The sequence below is a fragment of the Rhineura floridana genome, chromosome 10, assembly GCF_030035675.1.
Source record: "Rhineura floridana isolate rRhiFlo1 chromosome 10, rRhiFlo1.hap2, whole genome shotgun sequence".
Lineage (NCBI taxonomy): Eukaryota > Metazoa > Chordata > Lepidosauria > Squamata > Rhineuridae > Rhineura > Rhineura floridana.
The window spans coordinates 36,754,536-36,770,763 of NC_084489.1; the positions used below are offsets into that span (position 1 = coordinate 36,754,536).

General features: G+C 40.6%; 1 protein-coding gene across 2 annotated transcripts in view; it reads right to left on the reverse strand.

Moving 5' to 3' along the window:
• CHN2 (chimerin 2) overlaps positions 1–15,151 on the reverse strand; it is a 222,132-nt gene extending 206,981 nt beyond the window's left edge. Inside the window, exon 1 of one of the 2 annotated variants that reach the window (XM_061585590.1) lies at positions 14,413–15,151. In XM_061585590.1, the coding sequence (XP_061441574.1) occupies positions 14,413–14,461 (49 nt within the window). In that variant the 5' untranslated portion in view covers positions 14,462–15,151. The remainder of the gene's footprint in view (positions 1–14,412) is intronic. The other variant, XM_061585589.1, reaches the window with a different exon arrangement.
• Positions 15,152–16,228: the final 1,077 nt, after the last annotated feature.

Here is a 16,228-nt window from a genome sequence, read left to right on the forward strand (position 1 = left end):
GCTTTGAAAAACATGGCAAAAGGTGGCACAGAACATGTGGCTCTTCCTGCTCTACCCCTCCCTCCTCCCATCTTCTCTAAAAATTCTGTGCAGCAGGGTTTCCTCCTGCTGCAGGAAACTCTTAGAGAATTTTGGAAGGAAAAAAAAGAAAAGGCTCAAAACTGACTTGATTCCCATGCCTCCTCTAACCGACATGATTGGATCTCTGGCTCTCTCACAACATTAAGCAGCCACAATTTGTTTTTATTATTACATGTCTTGTGCACATCTGCTCATGTGAGGAGCAAATGGAAGTAGGGGTGTGTCAACAGATGCCACCCACTGAATCATCACCACCTGCATAACCATGCCCCTCCCATAAAAGTACCATAAGGAGTTTTCACATCAGCAGTAACTGCAGATGTATAACTTATTTTTAGACCACAATTATACCAGACATTTATTCCACTTTAAACAGTCATGGCTTTCTCCAAAGAATCCTGGGAAATGTAGTTTGTTCAGGTTGCTGAAAGTTGTTAGGAAAGCCCTGTTACCCTCACAGATCTGCAATTTCCAGAGCTCCCTTGGAAGAGAGATTGTTTGTTAAACCACTCTGAGTACTAGAGCTCTGTGAGGAGAAAAGGAAACAGAAACAACTGTTTAAAGTGGAATAATAGTGGAATAAATGAATGGTGTGAATGTGGCCTTACTGTTTGATTTTCCGGTATAATGGGAAATCTGGATTATACAAAGTAGTACAGGCTGGCATTTTGATGACAACAAAGTCATTTGGACACTGCAAACAAACAAATAAATAAATCCAAGCATGAGCAGCACCAAGTCCACAAGAAGATCCCGTGTGGGAGCATCACTGGACTCTTTTCATACAAAAATCATTTACCATTTTGTAGCCATTTCAATACTGAAATCATTGCCCACAAAACCACAGGGAAGGAAGTGAATCCTTTCCCCCAGTATAAACTTTAAAAGTATTTATCACAAATTGAAATTTGGCAGGTTTCTTACCTAGAGACACCTCTCTGATGTATGCTATTTTCAAACAAATTGCCCTGAAAACGATACGGGAGATTATATGAATCCTACTTTAACCACATCAAAATTATACATGCTGTCCTTCCAGGAAAATGACTGCAGCTATCCTTCTGAAATTTGGCAATTTTCAACCCCTCAGAAAGGGCTACCATGCCTAAGAACCTAAGCTATAGACAGTTTCTTTTTGAAAAAAACTTTAAAGGTGTTCATCACAAAAACATTTGGAGTGGTTTGTCTGCAATTTGACAGGTTTATCCACTCAGGAGGGACTATGATACCTGCAAGTTTTATCAAATCATGTAAAACAGAATAATGTAAAATCCCCACAATAGTGAATAAAGAGGCACAAAGCTTGAGATTTTCTTAACTGGGATTTGGACCTGAAGTGGGCAGCCTCCAAATTGTTCCACACCAAATTGAGTTGTTTTATGGGGCACCAAATCAGAGTCTGAACTAAATCTTGTAATCTGTGCACACTGTACCTGTTACCACATGCACCAGTGACTTACAGTGTCTCCTTACATTATTACCACTACATATTGCTAATAGTGGCAGGGGAACCTTGAAAACATGCCTTGAGAACTAGGTTACAATTTCTGAACAATATATGGTAAATATAATATAAACTAAAGTTTACACTCACCATTAAACATAAAAAGAACAGGCATGGATAATGATTCCTAACAGTTATTGATAATCAGAGAGAATGAAGTGCACAGCTTCCTTGACAATTTCTGTAATGTGTATGGAATTGTAGATTCCTGTTATACTTCACTGCAACAAAAGCTTTTCATGTAATATTAATGTACCCCATAGCTCTACTTAACATATAATTCTGTTGATTTCTATAATAAGAAAGAAGGAAAGCAAAGGCATTCAAAGAAGGTACAGATGACTCCCTGCCTCCACCCTAAAAGTCTCAAACCAGGATAACAATAACTTCTTCCAAGTAACTGCGCCAATCATTGTCCACACTGCAATTTGGAAAAGATAAAGACTTTGATTTTCTACAATTACCATTATTGCAACATAAAATGTTACCCAGTACACCTTCAATATAATGACCTAAGACAAAGCATTCATTGACCAAACCCTTAACCAAATATGAGTTGTGTAACAAGATTATGGCAGCAATCCACTTGCTTGGGAGTAAGTCCTGCTGCACTCAATGGAGCTTACTTCTAAGTAAATGTCCACAGAATCATGCTGCAAAAAAGATAGCATTTTGTTCTTTTCAAGGGTTTGTGACACTCTAAAACACTTCTGCAATGCATGGTGGAGGAATTCAAAGATGATGAAATTCAGGCTGCTACCTCAGAGGAGAACCACTAGTATCTTGTTCAGGGAGCTGTTGGCCATAGCACACAACCTGTTTTGGGGGCTGCAGTTAGTGCAGAATACTGTGGCATGATACCAGGCCAAGTTCAAGGAGTGCTTTCCATGTTACTGATGCCACATAGTACTTGTTCTGCTTTTGTAAGAAATCAGTCCTTTAGTGTGGCAGAATCTACGCTTTGGAACTTCCTGCCTATTGGCATTAGGCGAACACCTTCATTGTACTCTTTTCAGCACACGCTAAAAACATGTTTGTTTAGCCTACCCAGGCATGTCGAAGCTATTGTGTTTTTTATCTGTTTTTAACTCATTGTTGGTTTTATTATTTTGAATGTTTTTAAATACCTATCTTTAACTGTTTTTGCCAATAATTTTATTGTTTTCTTTCTGTAAACCGCTTTGAGAGTTTTTACAATAAAGTGGTATATAAATGTTGTAAATAAAATACATAAATAATTTTTAGAGTCACTGTGGCCCTTGGGTCTCTTCCTATTTTTAAGAACAAAGGCATCTGCCTTAGACCAACTCAGACTATTTGGTACCATCTAGCTCATTACTGATGGCATGGACTAGCATTGGCTCTCCAGGATTCCAGCAAATAGTCTTGTACAGAAATTGAATTTTAGACCTTTGCATGCAAAGCATATGCCGTGCCACTGAGCTACAACCCTTCCCCTGTTTAAAAAGTAACTTTTAACATTATTTTCAATTCACTAATGAATGCACATCATAGCTAGTGCATATCCACACCATTCATTTAAAGTACATTCAACACATATTTGAAGCACATTAATCACACCACAGAATCATGGGAACTGTAGTTTGTTAAGGTGGTGGGAACAATAACTGTGAGGGGGAAGGATTCTTTAGGGGAAGGCATGTGCTTTAAATGCAAGTTGGATGTGCTTTAAATGTATTGTGTGGATCTACTTAATAAACTTTGCCTGCATGTAAATTGTTTTAATTTTTTTTTTAAATGGAAATGCACTACAAAGTTTAGTGGGCAACCATGGGCTATTCACCATCTCCCAGCCTAATCTGCCCCTCACAATGAAAACAACAGAAGGGAACCATGAACACGGTTATTGGATTTTAAAGGGATTTATTTCTTATTGTGAGCTGCCATGGTTTCCAGTCTGCAACCCTACCTCACAGGTTTGTTGGAAAGACTCCATACACACACACACACGCTGGAGATGTAAAAATACATACACCCCATATAATAGGTTATTGTCAAAACCAGTTGGTTATTGCAGAGCATTTAAAAAAAATAAAACCAGTATTAGTTTCCAACATAATAAAAGCAGTGATACCTAAGTAAGCCCTGCCTAATTGCTTTAAAAATATGATTGGAGCAGGAAAGAAAGATTTACAACACAAACAATTCCTTGCTATGTTCACTCAGAAGCCCTATCAAGTTACAGCACAATCCTAACCACATCTACTCAAAAGTAAGTCCTATTGAATTCAATTCGGTTTACACTGGGTACGTGGGATTAGCATTGCAGCTTTACTCCCAGAAAATCAAGTACTGGATTAAAGGTGCATATTGGGAAAGTTTTCAAAACACTGCCCTCTTCAAACAGGAAAATTTAAACTTGTTTGACTCCTGCGCACAAAAGAGAAAAAGACTGAAAACTACATACTTACTCAATTTATGAGATTTTCAGAAAAGCAGGAAAAAACAAGTTTTCTGACTTGTCAATCACAACCCTGACTTCACTTATTGGCTACAAACCTGAAAAGTGGGATTAGAGCAACCAGCTACGAGCTCATTTAACTGAAGTTGCAAGGAGCGGCAGCTGACTTTTTGGTGTATATCTCATGAACCAGACCACCTAGAAACTAAATGAAAGCTGAGGGTCCGGAGATTAAGGTGAGTCACCCTGAGACCCAGAGAGCACCCCATAAAGCTGGAGTCTCTGGGCAAAAACCAGAGAACTGGCAACCCTAAATATTCTATGAATTGTTTGTATATAAATATACATTTATAACTTAACATGCCATACTGTGGAGCGGTATTTAAAGAAACCCATACAGGCTCTAGCTAAAAAAGATATCCATGTCTGTACACACCCTTATGTGCAAGTAGCCTTTTCAGGAAGTATAATTACAAATAAATCACAACTTAAAACCAGGGCCGGTGCCAGCAGGCTGCCTGGTTGGGCCTTGCTGAGGGCCCCTCCTTAGGGTGAGATGGTATAGCTCCCACTCTGTGATCCATGGCAGCGTTGGGCACAGCAGCATCAGGCTGCAAGACTCAGCAACCCAACACTACCATGGATAGCAAAGCGGAAGTTCCCATGGACCCCCTGCCACCCCCCCATACAGGTGGCACAGGGTTTAAATAAGCCCACTCACTCCACCTACCTGTCGCATCAGCACATCAATACGAATGCCCTGTGCGCTGTGCATGCAGGTCTGCCTTCACCCCAAATGGCAGAAGTGGCATCCCTAAGGGGTTGACGCCTCCACCAACATCTTGGGTGATGGCAGGCGTGCACGTGCAGTGTGCGGATAGAATGATACAATAGGTAAGTGGGGTGGGCTTATTTAAACCCTGTGCTGCCTGTATTGGGTGCGAGTGTTTAGCCTTACAATGCTGCAGGCCCGGAGCAGGCTGGTGCCCAAGGGCCCAGTCATGCCTGGTGCTGGTGCTGCTCAAAACACTGAGTTTCACATTGCACTTGTGCAGCTAATCAGCCTGTAGTATTGAGATGCGATACCCCCAACGTTATTTATCTTTCTAAACAGAAGTGTTAATAATAATGGTATGGTATTTGGGCAGTACAGTTTTAGTCTTTGGAGAATCTCTTATAGTTTGGATCAGGGACAGATGATCCTTGGTAGCAGTTACTATGGTGGGAGAGGATCCCCACAGGAAAATAAACATAGTCATGTGGGATTTGGCTGCCTAGTGTTGGAATTATTCTCACTTTCTACTTTGTGCCAAACCTTCAGTTGGTAACATCTAATTGGTTACCAAGACTCAGTGAGAATGGGGTTTTAGAAAGTATATTAAGTTATTAGTGATTAAATGCTAGAAGAGAAGAACTTCTGGGTAAGGCCCTTAGGGCATGGTGTAGCCTCATTCTGCCATAGCCATTTTTACTCATTTTGCAAGCCATATACCTGGACCCATTAACATAGCATGCAATATGAATTTCCTTGGAACTTTACCAGCTTTGGGATGTGGTACATTTTCTTTAGTAATATGATGCCCATTTACTTCATTGTGATTTGGGGCCTCTTTTTTGTGCATTTATCTCCCAACATTGCAATATGAAAACAAAATCCTTAATACCATCACAGCTTCTTACAAACAATTACTATTGTTTATTCATATTGTTAATATTAAATTAAATCTGCTCAAGCATTGTTGTTTGCTGAACAGCAAAATGAAATTGTGTAGATAAAAATACAGTTTTTTTCATAGTCACACATGGCTTCTGTTGACTGCAACAGGAACCAAGTACATACTTCTAAAGTATGTCTCTGAAAAGTCTTGTGTTTAAATGGTAAATTTCCTCTTAATGCACAAGATATTTGAATAATTACTTTACAAGTTTCATCCTTCACAGAACCACAGGCTGGAGAAGGGGAAAAAATTACATTGCAGAAGGCAGTATATAAGTGGAAACATATAAATACATTTTCCTGAGCTACACATATATTGAGCTATTGCAGTATCTGACCGGTGTCTTAAATTGCTTCATTTTATATAACATAGAAGGATTTCTAAAAAGGAAAAGCTATATAACCACTAGAGTTTGGCACCCACTGAAGAAGGCAAAGTAAATTGAGGGGAAAAGAACTATCCAATCAATTTTTTGTTGGAAAAGCCAATGTGACTTCCAGAAACTCTCAATTGCTACTTATTATGTAAATGGAATCTTCTCCTATTACATCCAAGGAATTGCCTATATTTCCATTGCCACCACCTGGCTAAATCCTTGAAGAAGACCAAAGGGGCCATTCCTAATTCAAAAGCTCTGTTTAAGGTCGCCATCAGAGTCTGAGACCAAGGGGAACAGATGGAGAACTTACAAAGAGCTTTTGAATTAGGAATGATCCCTTTCATCCTCATCAAAGATTCATCCAGGCAAACCATACTGTAAACCAATCTTCACATAGGAAAATGTGCTATACCAGCCTTCTCCAGATTGGTGTTTTCCAGATGTTGTTGGAGTCCAACTCTCATCAGCCCCAACCAGCATTGCCAATGGTCTGAGATAATGGGAGCTGGAGTCCAAAACATCTGGAGGGCACCAAATTAGGAAACCTTGATCTAGCTTGGTACTGTCTACTCTGATAGATGGTGGTTTTCCTGGGTCTCTGACAGAGGGCTTTCCAGTACTTCCTACCTAGTCCTTTGCATGCAAAGCATATGACCTGCCACTGAGCTACAGCCCTTCCCTGTTTAAAAAAAGTATCTTAAAATTGTTCTAAAAATTCTTTAAAATTGCACGTCATACCTAGGGCAGACCCACCATTCATTTAAAGCATATTAAACACACATTTGAAGCACATGAATCCCACAACAGAATCATGGGAACTGTAGCTTGTTAAGGGTGGTGAGAGTAATAAGTGTGAGGGGGAAACTACACTTCCCAGGATTCTTTGGGGGATGTCATGTGCCTTAAATGCAAGATGGATGTGCTTTAAATGCATTGTTTGGATCTACTTAATAAACTTTGCCTGTATGTAAACTGTTTTAAGTTTTTAAAATGGAAATGAGCTATAAAGTTTACTGGGTGATTGTGGGCTACTCACCATCTCTCAGCCTAATCTGCCCCTCAGAATGAAAACAACAGAGGGGAACCATGAACAGGCCAAGGAAGAAGGGCACACTTAAAATGTAGAGGAAGTAATACTATATAACCATAGTGTGGAATCAGATACTTATTGGGACATAGGATGAAGAAATATTTATATAAGCATGACTGTCAAAGATGTTTATTATTTACACAACCTGTAAAGATATTTGTAGTGCAATCCTATGATTGTTTACTCAGAAGCAAGTCCCATTGTATTCAATGGGACTTATTCAAACAGGGAAGCATGCACAGAGCTGCAGCCTCAGGTGATAAGGAACTTCACTCACTCAACCCAAAATTCAGAATCATACCACTTTAAGCTGTTTTGCAACTGTTTATACTTGTTTTTATGGTATCGGATTTTAAAGGAATTTATTTCTTGTTGTGAGCTGCCTTGATTTCCAATCACCAACCCTACCTCGCAGAGTTGTTGGGAAGACTCCATATACATGCACACACTGGAGATGTAAAAATACATACACCCCATTTAATAGTTTATTGTCAAAACCAGTTGGTTGTTGCGTAACATTTTTTTTAAAAATCAGTATTAGTTTCCTACATAATAAAAGCAGTGATACATAAGTAAGCCCTTCCTATTGAATTCAATGAGGTTTACTCCGGGTATGTGGGATTAGCATTGCATCTTTACTCCCAGAAAAGCAAGTATTGTATTAAAGCTTCATATTGGGCAGGTTTTCAAAATACTGCCCTCTTCAAATGCCCAGGAAAATTTAAACTTGTTTGACTCCTGCACGCAAGAGAAAAAATGACTTTTGGTAGTGTTGAAAGCTATATACTTACTCAATTTATGAGACTTTCAGATAAACAGGAAAAAACCAACAGCTTCTACCTTTGCAATGGGGCCTAGGTACTACCTAGAGGGCAAGAAATCCCATGTCAATCCCTGACTTCACCTCTTGGCTACAAAGCTGAAAGGGCAAGGTTTAGAGCAGCCAGCTAAGAGATCATTTCATAGAAGTTGCGAAGGGGGAGGGCTGATGTTTGGATGTATATCTCGTGAACCAGACCACCTAGAAACTTAATTTTTTTAAAATGAAAGCTGAGAGTCCAGAGATTAAGGCGGAGCTTGGAAAAGTTACTTTTTTTGAACTACAACTCCCATCGGCTCAATCCAGTGGCCATGCTGGCTGGGGCTGATGGGAGTTGTAGTTTAAAAAAGTAACTTTTCCAAACTCTGGATTAAGGTGACTCACCCGGAGAGGATCCCAAAAATCCAGAGTCTCCAGGTAAAAACTGGACACCTGGCAACCCTGAGACCCTTACTGCCCAGAGATGCAAGCTAGTTTGTCAAGGCTTCTACTAGACCAATCATACTTCCTCAACAACACAGTGGGGCCACCCAAACCCATTTGCTTCAGAGTGCATAAGTAGAATTAGAATAGGAATGCCACCATTGTAAACATTGGAACACCCTAACATTAACCATCCTACTTCAGCTGCTCACATCTTAACTTCAAGAAGATTTGTAGATCACAAAATAAGGTTTTATTGAGAATAAGATAAGTGCACCTAGACTACTGTTAGAAATTTAAGGTAATTTTGCTGGTATACTAACCTGTAAGAGGGCAGATTCTCTCTTAGTAACTAATGCCAGCTCAGCATTGGGGCCTCTTTCTTCAAGGGTAAAGCAGGGGCTCCTGAGAACTGGTTTTATCAATTAGAGTTTCATAATTGTTGCCACCCTCCCAGATGTCTCATTCTCTATACATTTTCGCAGGCAGACTGAAAGCACTATTTGAAACCACATTTCTCCTCCACCAGCTCCTCCTGCCAGAGGAAAGCCAGCTATATTTAGATAATGGTTGTATTCCTTTATTTTCACATGCTAATTTCTTGTACAACTTGTATGTTAGCTGATCTAAAATGGGGATGACTCACTTAACCTCCTTGTATAGCTGAGAGGATTTGTAGAAAAACCAGGGCACACAGGGAGCTCTTGAGACACCACAGAGCATCACAACATCCTTGGTCTGTAATATGCATTTAACAGTCCAACTAAATCCTAAAAAATACAGATATAGCATAGTTTAACTTGAAGCCTGGCTGCCACAGTTTGCCACAATCAGCTACTACAATTTGGCTGCAAAATCATGTTATGTCCTAAAACAGCTAACAAGCATCCTGTATCTGGTAAGTAGTGCAGTAATATTCAGCTTATGTCACACGCCAAAAGAAGCTCTTTCGCCTTGCAAATTTGTCACAAAAGTTACCGGTTCAATTAAATATTTGCTACTGCATGCATTTTTCTTATCTAAAAAGGAAACTTTTTTTAAAACCAAGATTCCCTACATGGATGTGATCCTGGTATCAGTGAAAAAGGCCAGGTTGTGCCCTTGTACTGCAGCTAGAACACTTGCAGCCAATTGTACAAGACCCTGTATCTGTGCAGCAATTCACAGGATCAGGCAACAAGTTGAACTGCTTGTACCATACACCAGAGCAAAAACTACTAACTCACATTGTGTGCTACCATATCAAGTAGCACACAATTTTTCACCTGAATGCTCAGACCTTTTATCTATGCAGTACATGCTAGCTATAAATACATCAAGTGGAAGACAGAATAATTTCATGCCTTTTGGAATTACAAAAAGAAGAATCAAGATGATGACTGATAGATAGGGAACAGCATGGATACCTCCCTGAGCAATTTCTGTTCTCTCAGCAATGCTTATTTATAACCTAAATCTTTAAAGTACACTAATACAGAAAGTGTTTAGGTGTGATTAAAATGACATTTGCAATTATAGGAGTAGGTAGTAAACATATGCAGATGTAAATCATCTTTGTGACTATTAAATATTACATTTTCCAAACAAGTATTTAATTAAACACATTCAGAATAAAAGAATCCTGCCTTGTAATTTAACACTATTTGCCTAGGACAAGTTGTAATTCTTCTCTGACAAGTAACCAAATGACAAAACTACCTTAACTTGTTAGGATCAAGCCCACAGCAAATGTTGAAGTGGTATCCTGAGGGATGTCAAATGGGTATGTGGCAAAAACAGGACATTTTGTCCTCTTATCTCTTTAGAAAAGTAGGCCACAGCAGGTCCCAAATCTTTATAAAAGTTTCCCAGTCACACTTGATAGCTGACTTGAGCCACTAGTGTCACTTCCAGACAATCAGTCTGCTCAGCATTCATTCCGATTTGTTTGCGGTGAGATTAGATGCTGCTGCATCAAACATTATCCCACACTTTACAGTGTATTTCCCTCTCACATTCCTTATTGCAAAAAGTCCAATCTTTTGGGGAAGTGGATTTGTTGTACAAGACCTCCAAATCAGTTTTACCTGTGCAACCTGTGTTTGATTGTCAACAAACAGCCAAAGAGAAACTGCAAGAGTGCCATTCTTTCTGGTCTCCTGCCCTGAGCCATCTAACAAATCTGCTTTTCACCTATGATTTAGAAAGCATATCTAATTACTCCAGACAAAAAAGGACCCACTATATAATTTCATTTTACTCCAATTATAAATATATAGCGCAATCTTTGAGGCACAGTTGGCAGGTTGTATGTGGAGTGGATGTCCCAAATCTTCACCCTAGTTCTCCTACTAATTCTTAATTCCTTCCAGAATAATGCAGAAATGACCCTATCGATCAAAACAGTAGTAAGAATAGTAAGAGCAGTACTTTATGTTGATTCTGTACTGTTATTCACAGAACATGTGTTCCCTTCTGCATGAAGCAGAGTATCTTATGATGGAAAGCCACATTAGAAGAAATAATTATATATCATCTCCAAAATTATTCTTCTTAAACCCAAATATGCTATGGTTGTTCATTTTTAAAAGCTGGACTGTGTAGTTAGATGCCATTAGAAAATGCTCAAAAACTTGCTGAGTTCTGAGAAATAAAACCACAGACAGACAAAATGCAGCTATAACGGAGTCAAATACGCTGGACCACTGATGTTGGAAACATCACTCCAGGAGGAAAATAGTGCCATTTTAACTGAAAAGAATATGAAACAGATATGGTGGTTATATCTTTTATTAGATCTATTTCTGTTGGAGGAAAAATACACTCCAAAATGAGGAAGGACAACCCATTAAACATAGAACAATGTAGAACTCAAAACTTTGACACAATGAGGAAGAGAAATAAGTCCTATTTAAGAGTAGAAACATAAGGAAAATATTTAAAAATATTTACAGATGGGAAGTGTCTAGTTGCCTTAAGCTCTTGAATATTTACTCAACATTTAGTTAATCTTTCATATGCTAGAGCATTATATCATTACACAGATCTTGAGCCCTATGGTGCAATGTCACCAACAGGAGGCATTATTATTTAAATGTCACAAAGATTCCAAGATATGTTTTTCAAAAAATACCCCAAAGACTCCATTCCTCTCAACTCGTCTTATGCCATGGCTGCTTCACCCTAATAGCTCTCAGGTACATTGCCACCATAAGGTCTTTTCCCCAGCTCCTTAATCTCCCAAGGCTAGACTTCTTTTAATTTATATATTATGGATGATACACAACATGCTTCTGGGACTATCACTATTTTGTGGGAGAGATTTACACATATCTTGGAAATTTAGATTTGCACAAATAAAGAAGATTAAAGTGCTCTGTCACCCAAGCACAATAAATCCACTTTTTTAAAAAAGGTCTTATTGCAACTAGAAATTGATGGGAAAATGCACTGAAAAGCAAGGAATGAATAACACCCTCCAAGGATGAATGCTCATTGTCGTATAACTGCCCCATAAACTAATCAGAACAAATGCTCAGTAAAGATTGGACAGTCTAATCTCCACGTAAGCTTTGTGCAAGTAAATCAGTACAAATGCTGAATAAATAGGTCATCTGGAAGAGGCCTAAATACCTCTTTTTTCAGTTCCACAGCACTACCCATTATCCTCATTTTACTGTGAATTGTCTTGATCTGCTTTTTGATGTAAAGACATATAAGTAAGCCTCCTGTATGTTATAGTGGCAGAGCATACATTTTTCACACTGAACTGCAGGTTCAGTCACTAAGCTAGGAAATGCCAAAGTATCTGTTGAATGTCCATGGGCCTAACTTCGTGTAAAATAACTCTGTTTATTCGATACACTATTGGGAAAAAGAATGGATATTGCACATAACTATACATTTAATTACAAATGAACAATCTACCTTATCTGGGTTCACAAATATCAAAAACAAGAGGGAGTTTGGGTTATCAGGTTTTAGAGTCTTGACTATGACGAAGATTCTGAGGTTCTGGTTCATGTGAAACATGAACTTCAGGATCTTAAATTCTTTATTTTGGACTCACCACAGTAACTTGAATTTCTCTTGATTCAATATGTGTTACCTCTGATCATGTGAATCTTACAATTTTGAACATGCAAGATTCATCACATTTAGGGTGTTGGGTTTTCTTTTTTATTTCAGAAAACAGCATATAGTGAGAACCTGTATCAGTGAGAACTATAGTGAGAACATATATCATGGAGGACAGGGCTATCAATGGCTACTAGCCATGATGGCTGTGCTCTGCCACCCTAGTCAGAGGCAGTATGCTTCTGAAAACCAGTTGCCGGAAGCCTCAGGAGGGGAGAATGTTCTTGCACTCAGGTCCTGCTTGCGGGCTTCCCCCAGGCACCTGGTTGGCCACTGTGAGAACAGGATGCTGGACTAGATGGGCCACTGGCCTGATCCAGCAAGCTGTTCTTATGTTCTTACGTTCTTAACCTGCCCAATGGTCTTTTAAACAATCTGTTCTCAGATAATGACTACATACAGCTTTAATCTGTGAAAAACATTGTTCCAGTTCTTGTCCGCATAAGCACCTCTGCATACACATTGATGTTTTCTATTAGCACTAAATTTTACAACTTGAAATAAAGGAGAAGCTTATGTCTAATTTTATTAACAACCAAAGCATTCAAGCAGGTGACAAAATTCCTTACTGAACCTTTACAGTGGGAGTACTCAATGTAGTAAGACACAACCTTTAACTTGGGCTGCAGTCCTAAACATACTTACAAGCCCCATTGAACACAATGGGACTTATTTCCAAGTAAACATACACAGGATTCCATCATACAACTGCTATCCTATGTATACTTATTAGAGAATAAGTCCTACTGAAATCAGTAGGACTTACTTCTGAGAAAACAAACCCAGAATTGGGAGGTCAGCTGTCCACCTTTTGTCTTTGGAAAGGCATTTACAAGCCATCTGGTATAAGAACATTTCTCTCAAATATCTTCGTGATACCCATAAGCTACAGCAAATAACAGAATTATAAGAATTCTACTAGACTTTGTATTGTCTTCCTCTGTATTTGATAAGCATTGTTTTCCATGCCTATCACTACTAGTCACCACCCTGAAAATATACAATCAAAAATTGCACAAGTCAGGTAAGAAATTGACTGAACACTGCATGCATCACACACACTTATCCAGTCAATGTTAGAAAATGAAGAAAGAATGTGAAACTAGGTTGCACTGCTTGCTCCATAAGACTTGGTAACTGAACAGGTGTAATCACACTTGGAAGGAACTGCTCAGCCAAGCACAGATATTTTTAGATATTGTTGGTGCTCTAGCATTATAAGCAATAAAAAGAGAATGAGTTGTATTCAACTAACGCATACTGAAAGTAGACCCATTGAAAGAAATGGACTTTATTCATGTCCACTAATTTCAACCAGTGTGCTCTGAATACGACTTTGCTGGATACAACCAAATGCAATTTTATGCATCTTTATGTTTGAGCCAGGTGTAAATGTGTGTAGGTATAACCCTGACATCTTTCATTTTTCCCATGATGTTGTTTATGGACCAGATCTTAACAGTCAGGAATCAGGATATGGGTTCAGCAACCTCTTACAAACCTGGAATACAACCATGAATGGACAAAAAGGGTAGAGAATTTAGGATGCTGGACTTCTCTCACATTTGCTCTACTTCCAGCCAAGGAAAACATACATCTCACCTTATCTCTCTTTTATTTCCCCTGGCCTTTTGTACGCAAAGTGGAATAAAGGCATCTGAACACAGATTCAGAGGTATGAATGGGAGAGAGAGAAGGAAAATAACTTAATAGGAAGGAGGTCGCCACAGTCAGGTTCCTACACACACACACACGAAATAAATCTGCATTTCGGACGGCTGGGATATGCAAAAGGGAATCGGCACATAATATAAAATTCTGCCATAAGGGGATTTTTTTAAAAAAAAAAAAACCCTTACCAGAGGAAACCGAGGAGCCGGACAAACTGGAGTTGCTAGATGTGGCCATCCTCCTTCCTTCGGGTACTTTAGTGACTAGCCCAGGTACTGCTGCTGGTCTCGGGCTGCAGCCCCCAACCCATTGCAAAGTGCTGGAGCTGCGTTGAGCAAAACAGCAGCAATAGCAGTCGCTCTTGCTGCTGCCTGGGCTTGGCTTACCGCTCTGCCAAATAACGTGCTGCTGCTGCTGTTCTTGCTGGTGATTTGCTTGTGCCCCTTTCAGCCTCCGCGAGGGGGTAAAGCCGCTGTGGCTACCCGAAGAAGGGCCCGGCGCTGAGTCCAGTTCCTTTTTCTCTGCCCGAGGAGAAAAGGCTTCCCGGAGACTAGAGCCGCCCCACCAGCTCCTTCCTTCGCCTTTTCCCCTCCCTTCGCCTCAGTCTTGACAAGCGAGGAAGCCAGCGACTCCACCTCCGCCGCCGCCTCAGCTCCCCTCACACACGCACTCACACACACACACACAAAGGAAGCCGAGGAGAGGAGGGTAGGCTGCAGTCCCTGGGGCTACGGAGGGGACAGAACGGGACTAAGGCACCGAGCCCAAGGCGGGAAACGAAGGCGGCGCACGGGAGAGAGCGGCCAGCCTCTGCCCCCGTGGCTACTGTTGCTCCCTCCGCTTGCTGGCATCGGCGAGGCTGGCACAGCGAGCGCGGCTCCTTCCATGTGCCAAGGCTGGTCCAGCATTGGAAAGCGGAGGCTGGTCGCGCCGCCTCCGGTGGGGGGGGGCGGAGAGGGAGGAGCAGGGAGGCAAGACTGAGGAGGCGCTTTCCCAGCGGCTGCCTGAGGGCGCTGCTGGTGCCTGTTGAACTTTTCGGCTCTCCTGAAGCCTACCTCATCCATCAGGTTTAGGGGCTGGGATTAAGCTTATTAATTACTTCATAACTAACTTACATGAATCTTTCTTGGCGTCTCCTCCCTTCCATTCCCACAACACCTTCCAAGTATACTTTTAAACAAGTATAATAGCAACGTTTGTCACAAAAGCTTTGTTCTTTAATGTCATCCCTCTGTTCTCAATTAAAGCTTTTAATCGTTGAAGCAGCCTTTTGTTTAGGGGTTTCTCTTCCTTCCGTCACCTAGAAGGGGTGGGTGGCCTCTCCCTTCCCGCAGGCCCGTATGCAGAGAGGCTGAGCAAATCTCTGCCGGGATGGTATAGCTGAGCCTTTGCCAACCTGGTGCCTTCCAGATGTTGTATCTGGAGGGCACCAGGTTGGTGAAGGCTGCTGTAGCCTCTGGATTTCCAGCATCAAGCAGAGGTTGGAATACATGGCTTCCAAGGCCCTCTCCAATTCTACAGTTCTTGCCATTTTGGATCAATTCTCTCAATTGTTTCTTGCAAACTTTTTATATGATTCTGTCTTCTCTCCACATGCAGAAATCTCTCTTGTTCCTCAAAGTGTTTGAGAGGGGAACAGCTGAAATTCCTTGGAAGTACAGTTCCAAGGGAACAATCAGTAGTGACTAGTGACCATTGGGACTGTTGGGGCATAAGGCAGGCAGCCCAGCAGTATGTGGAGCCAGAGCCAATGACAGAGGCAGCTAGCTTGTAATGTTAGTGCATATGACAATGGGGAAGGGCTGTAGCTCAGTGGTAGATCTTCCACCTTGCATGCAGAAGGTCACAGCTTCAATCCCTGGCATCTCCAGGTAGGACTAGGAAAGACTTCTTGTCTACAACCCTGGAGAGGTGCTACCAGTCAGTGTAGACAATACTGGAATAGATGCATCAATAGTCTGACTCAGTATAAGGCAGCTTCCTCTGTGGCATTCTGGGACCAGG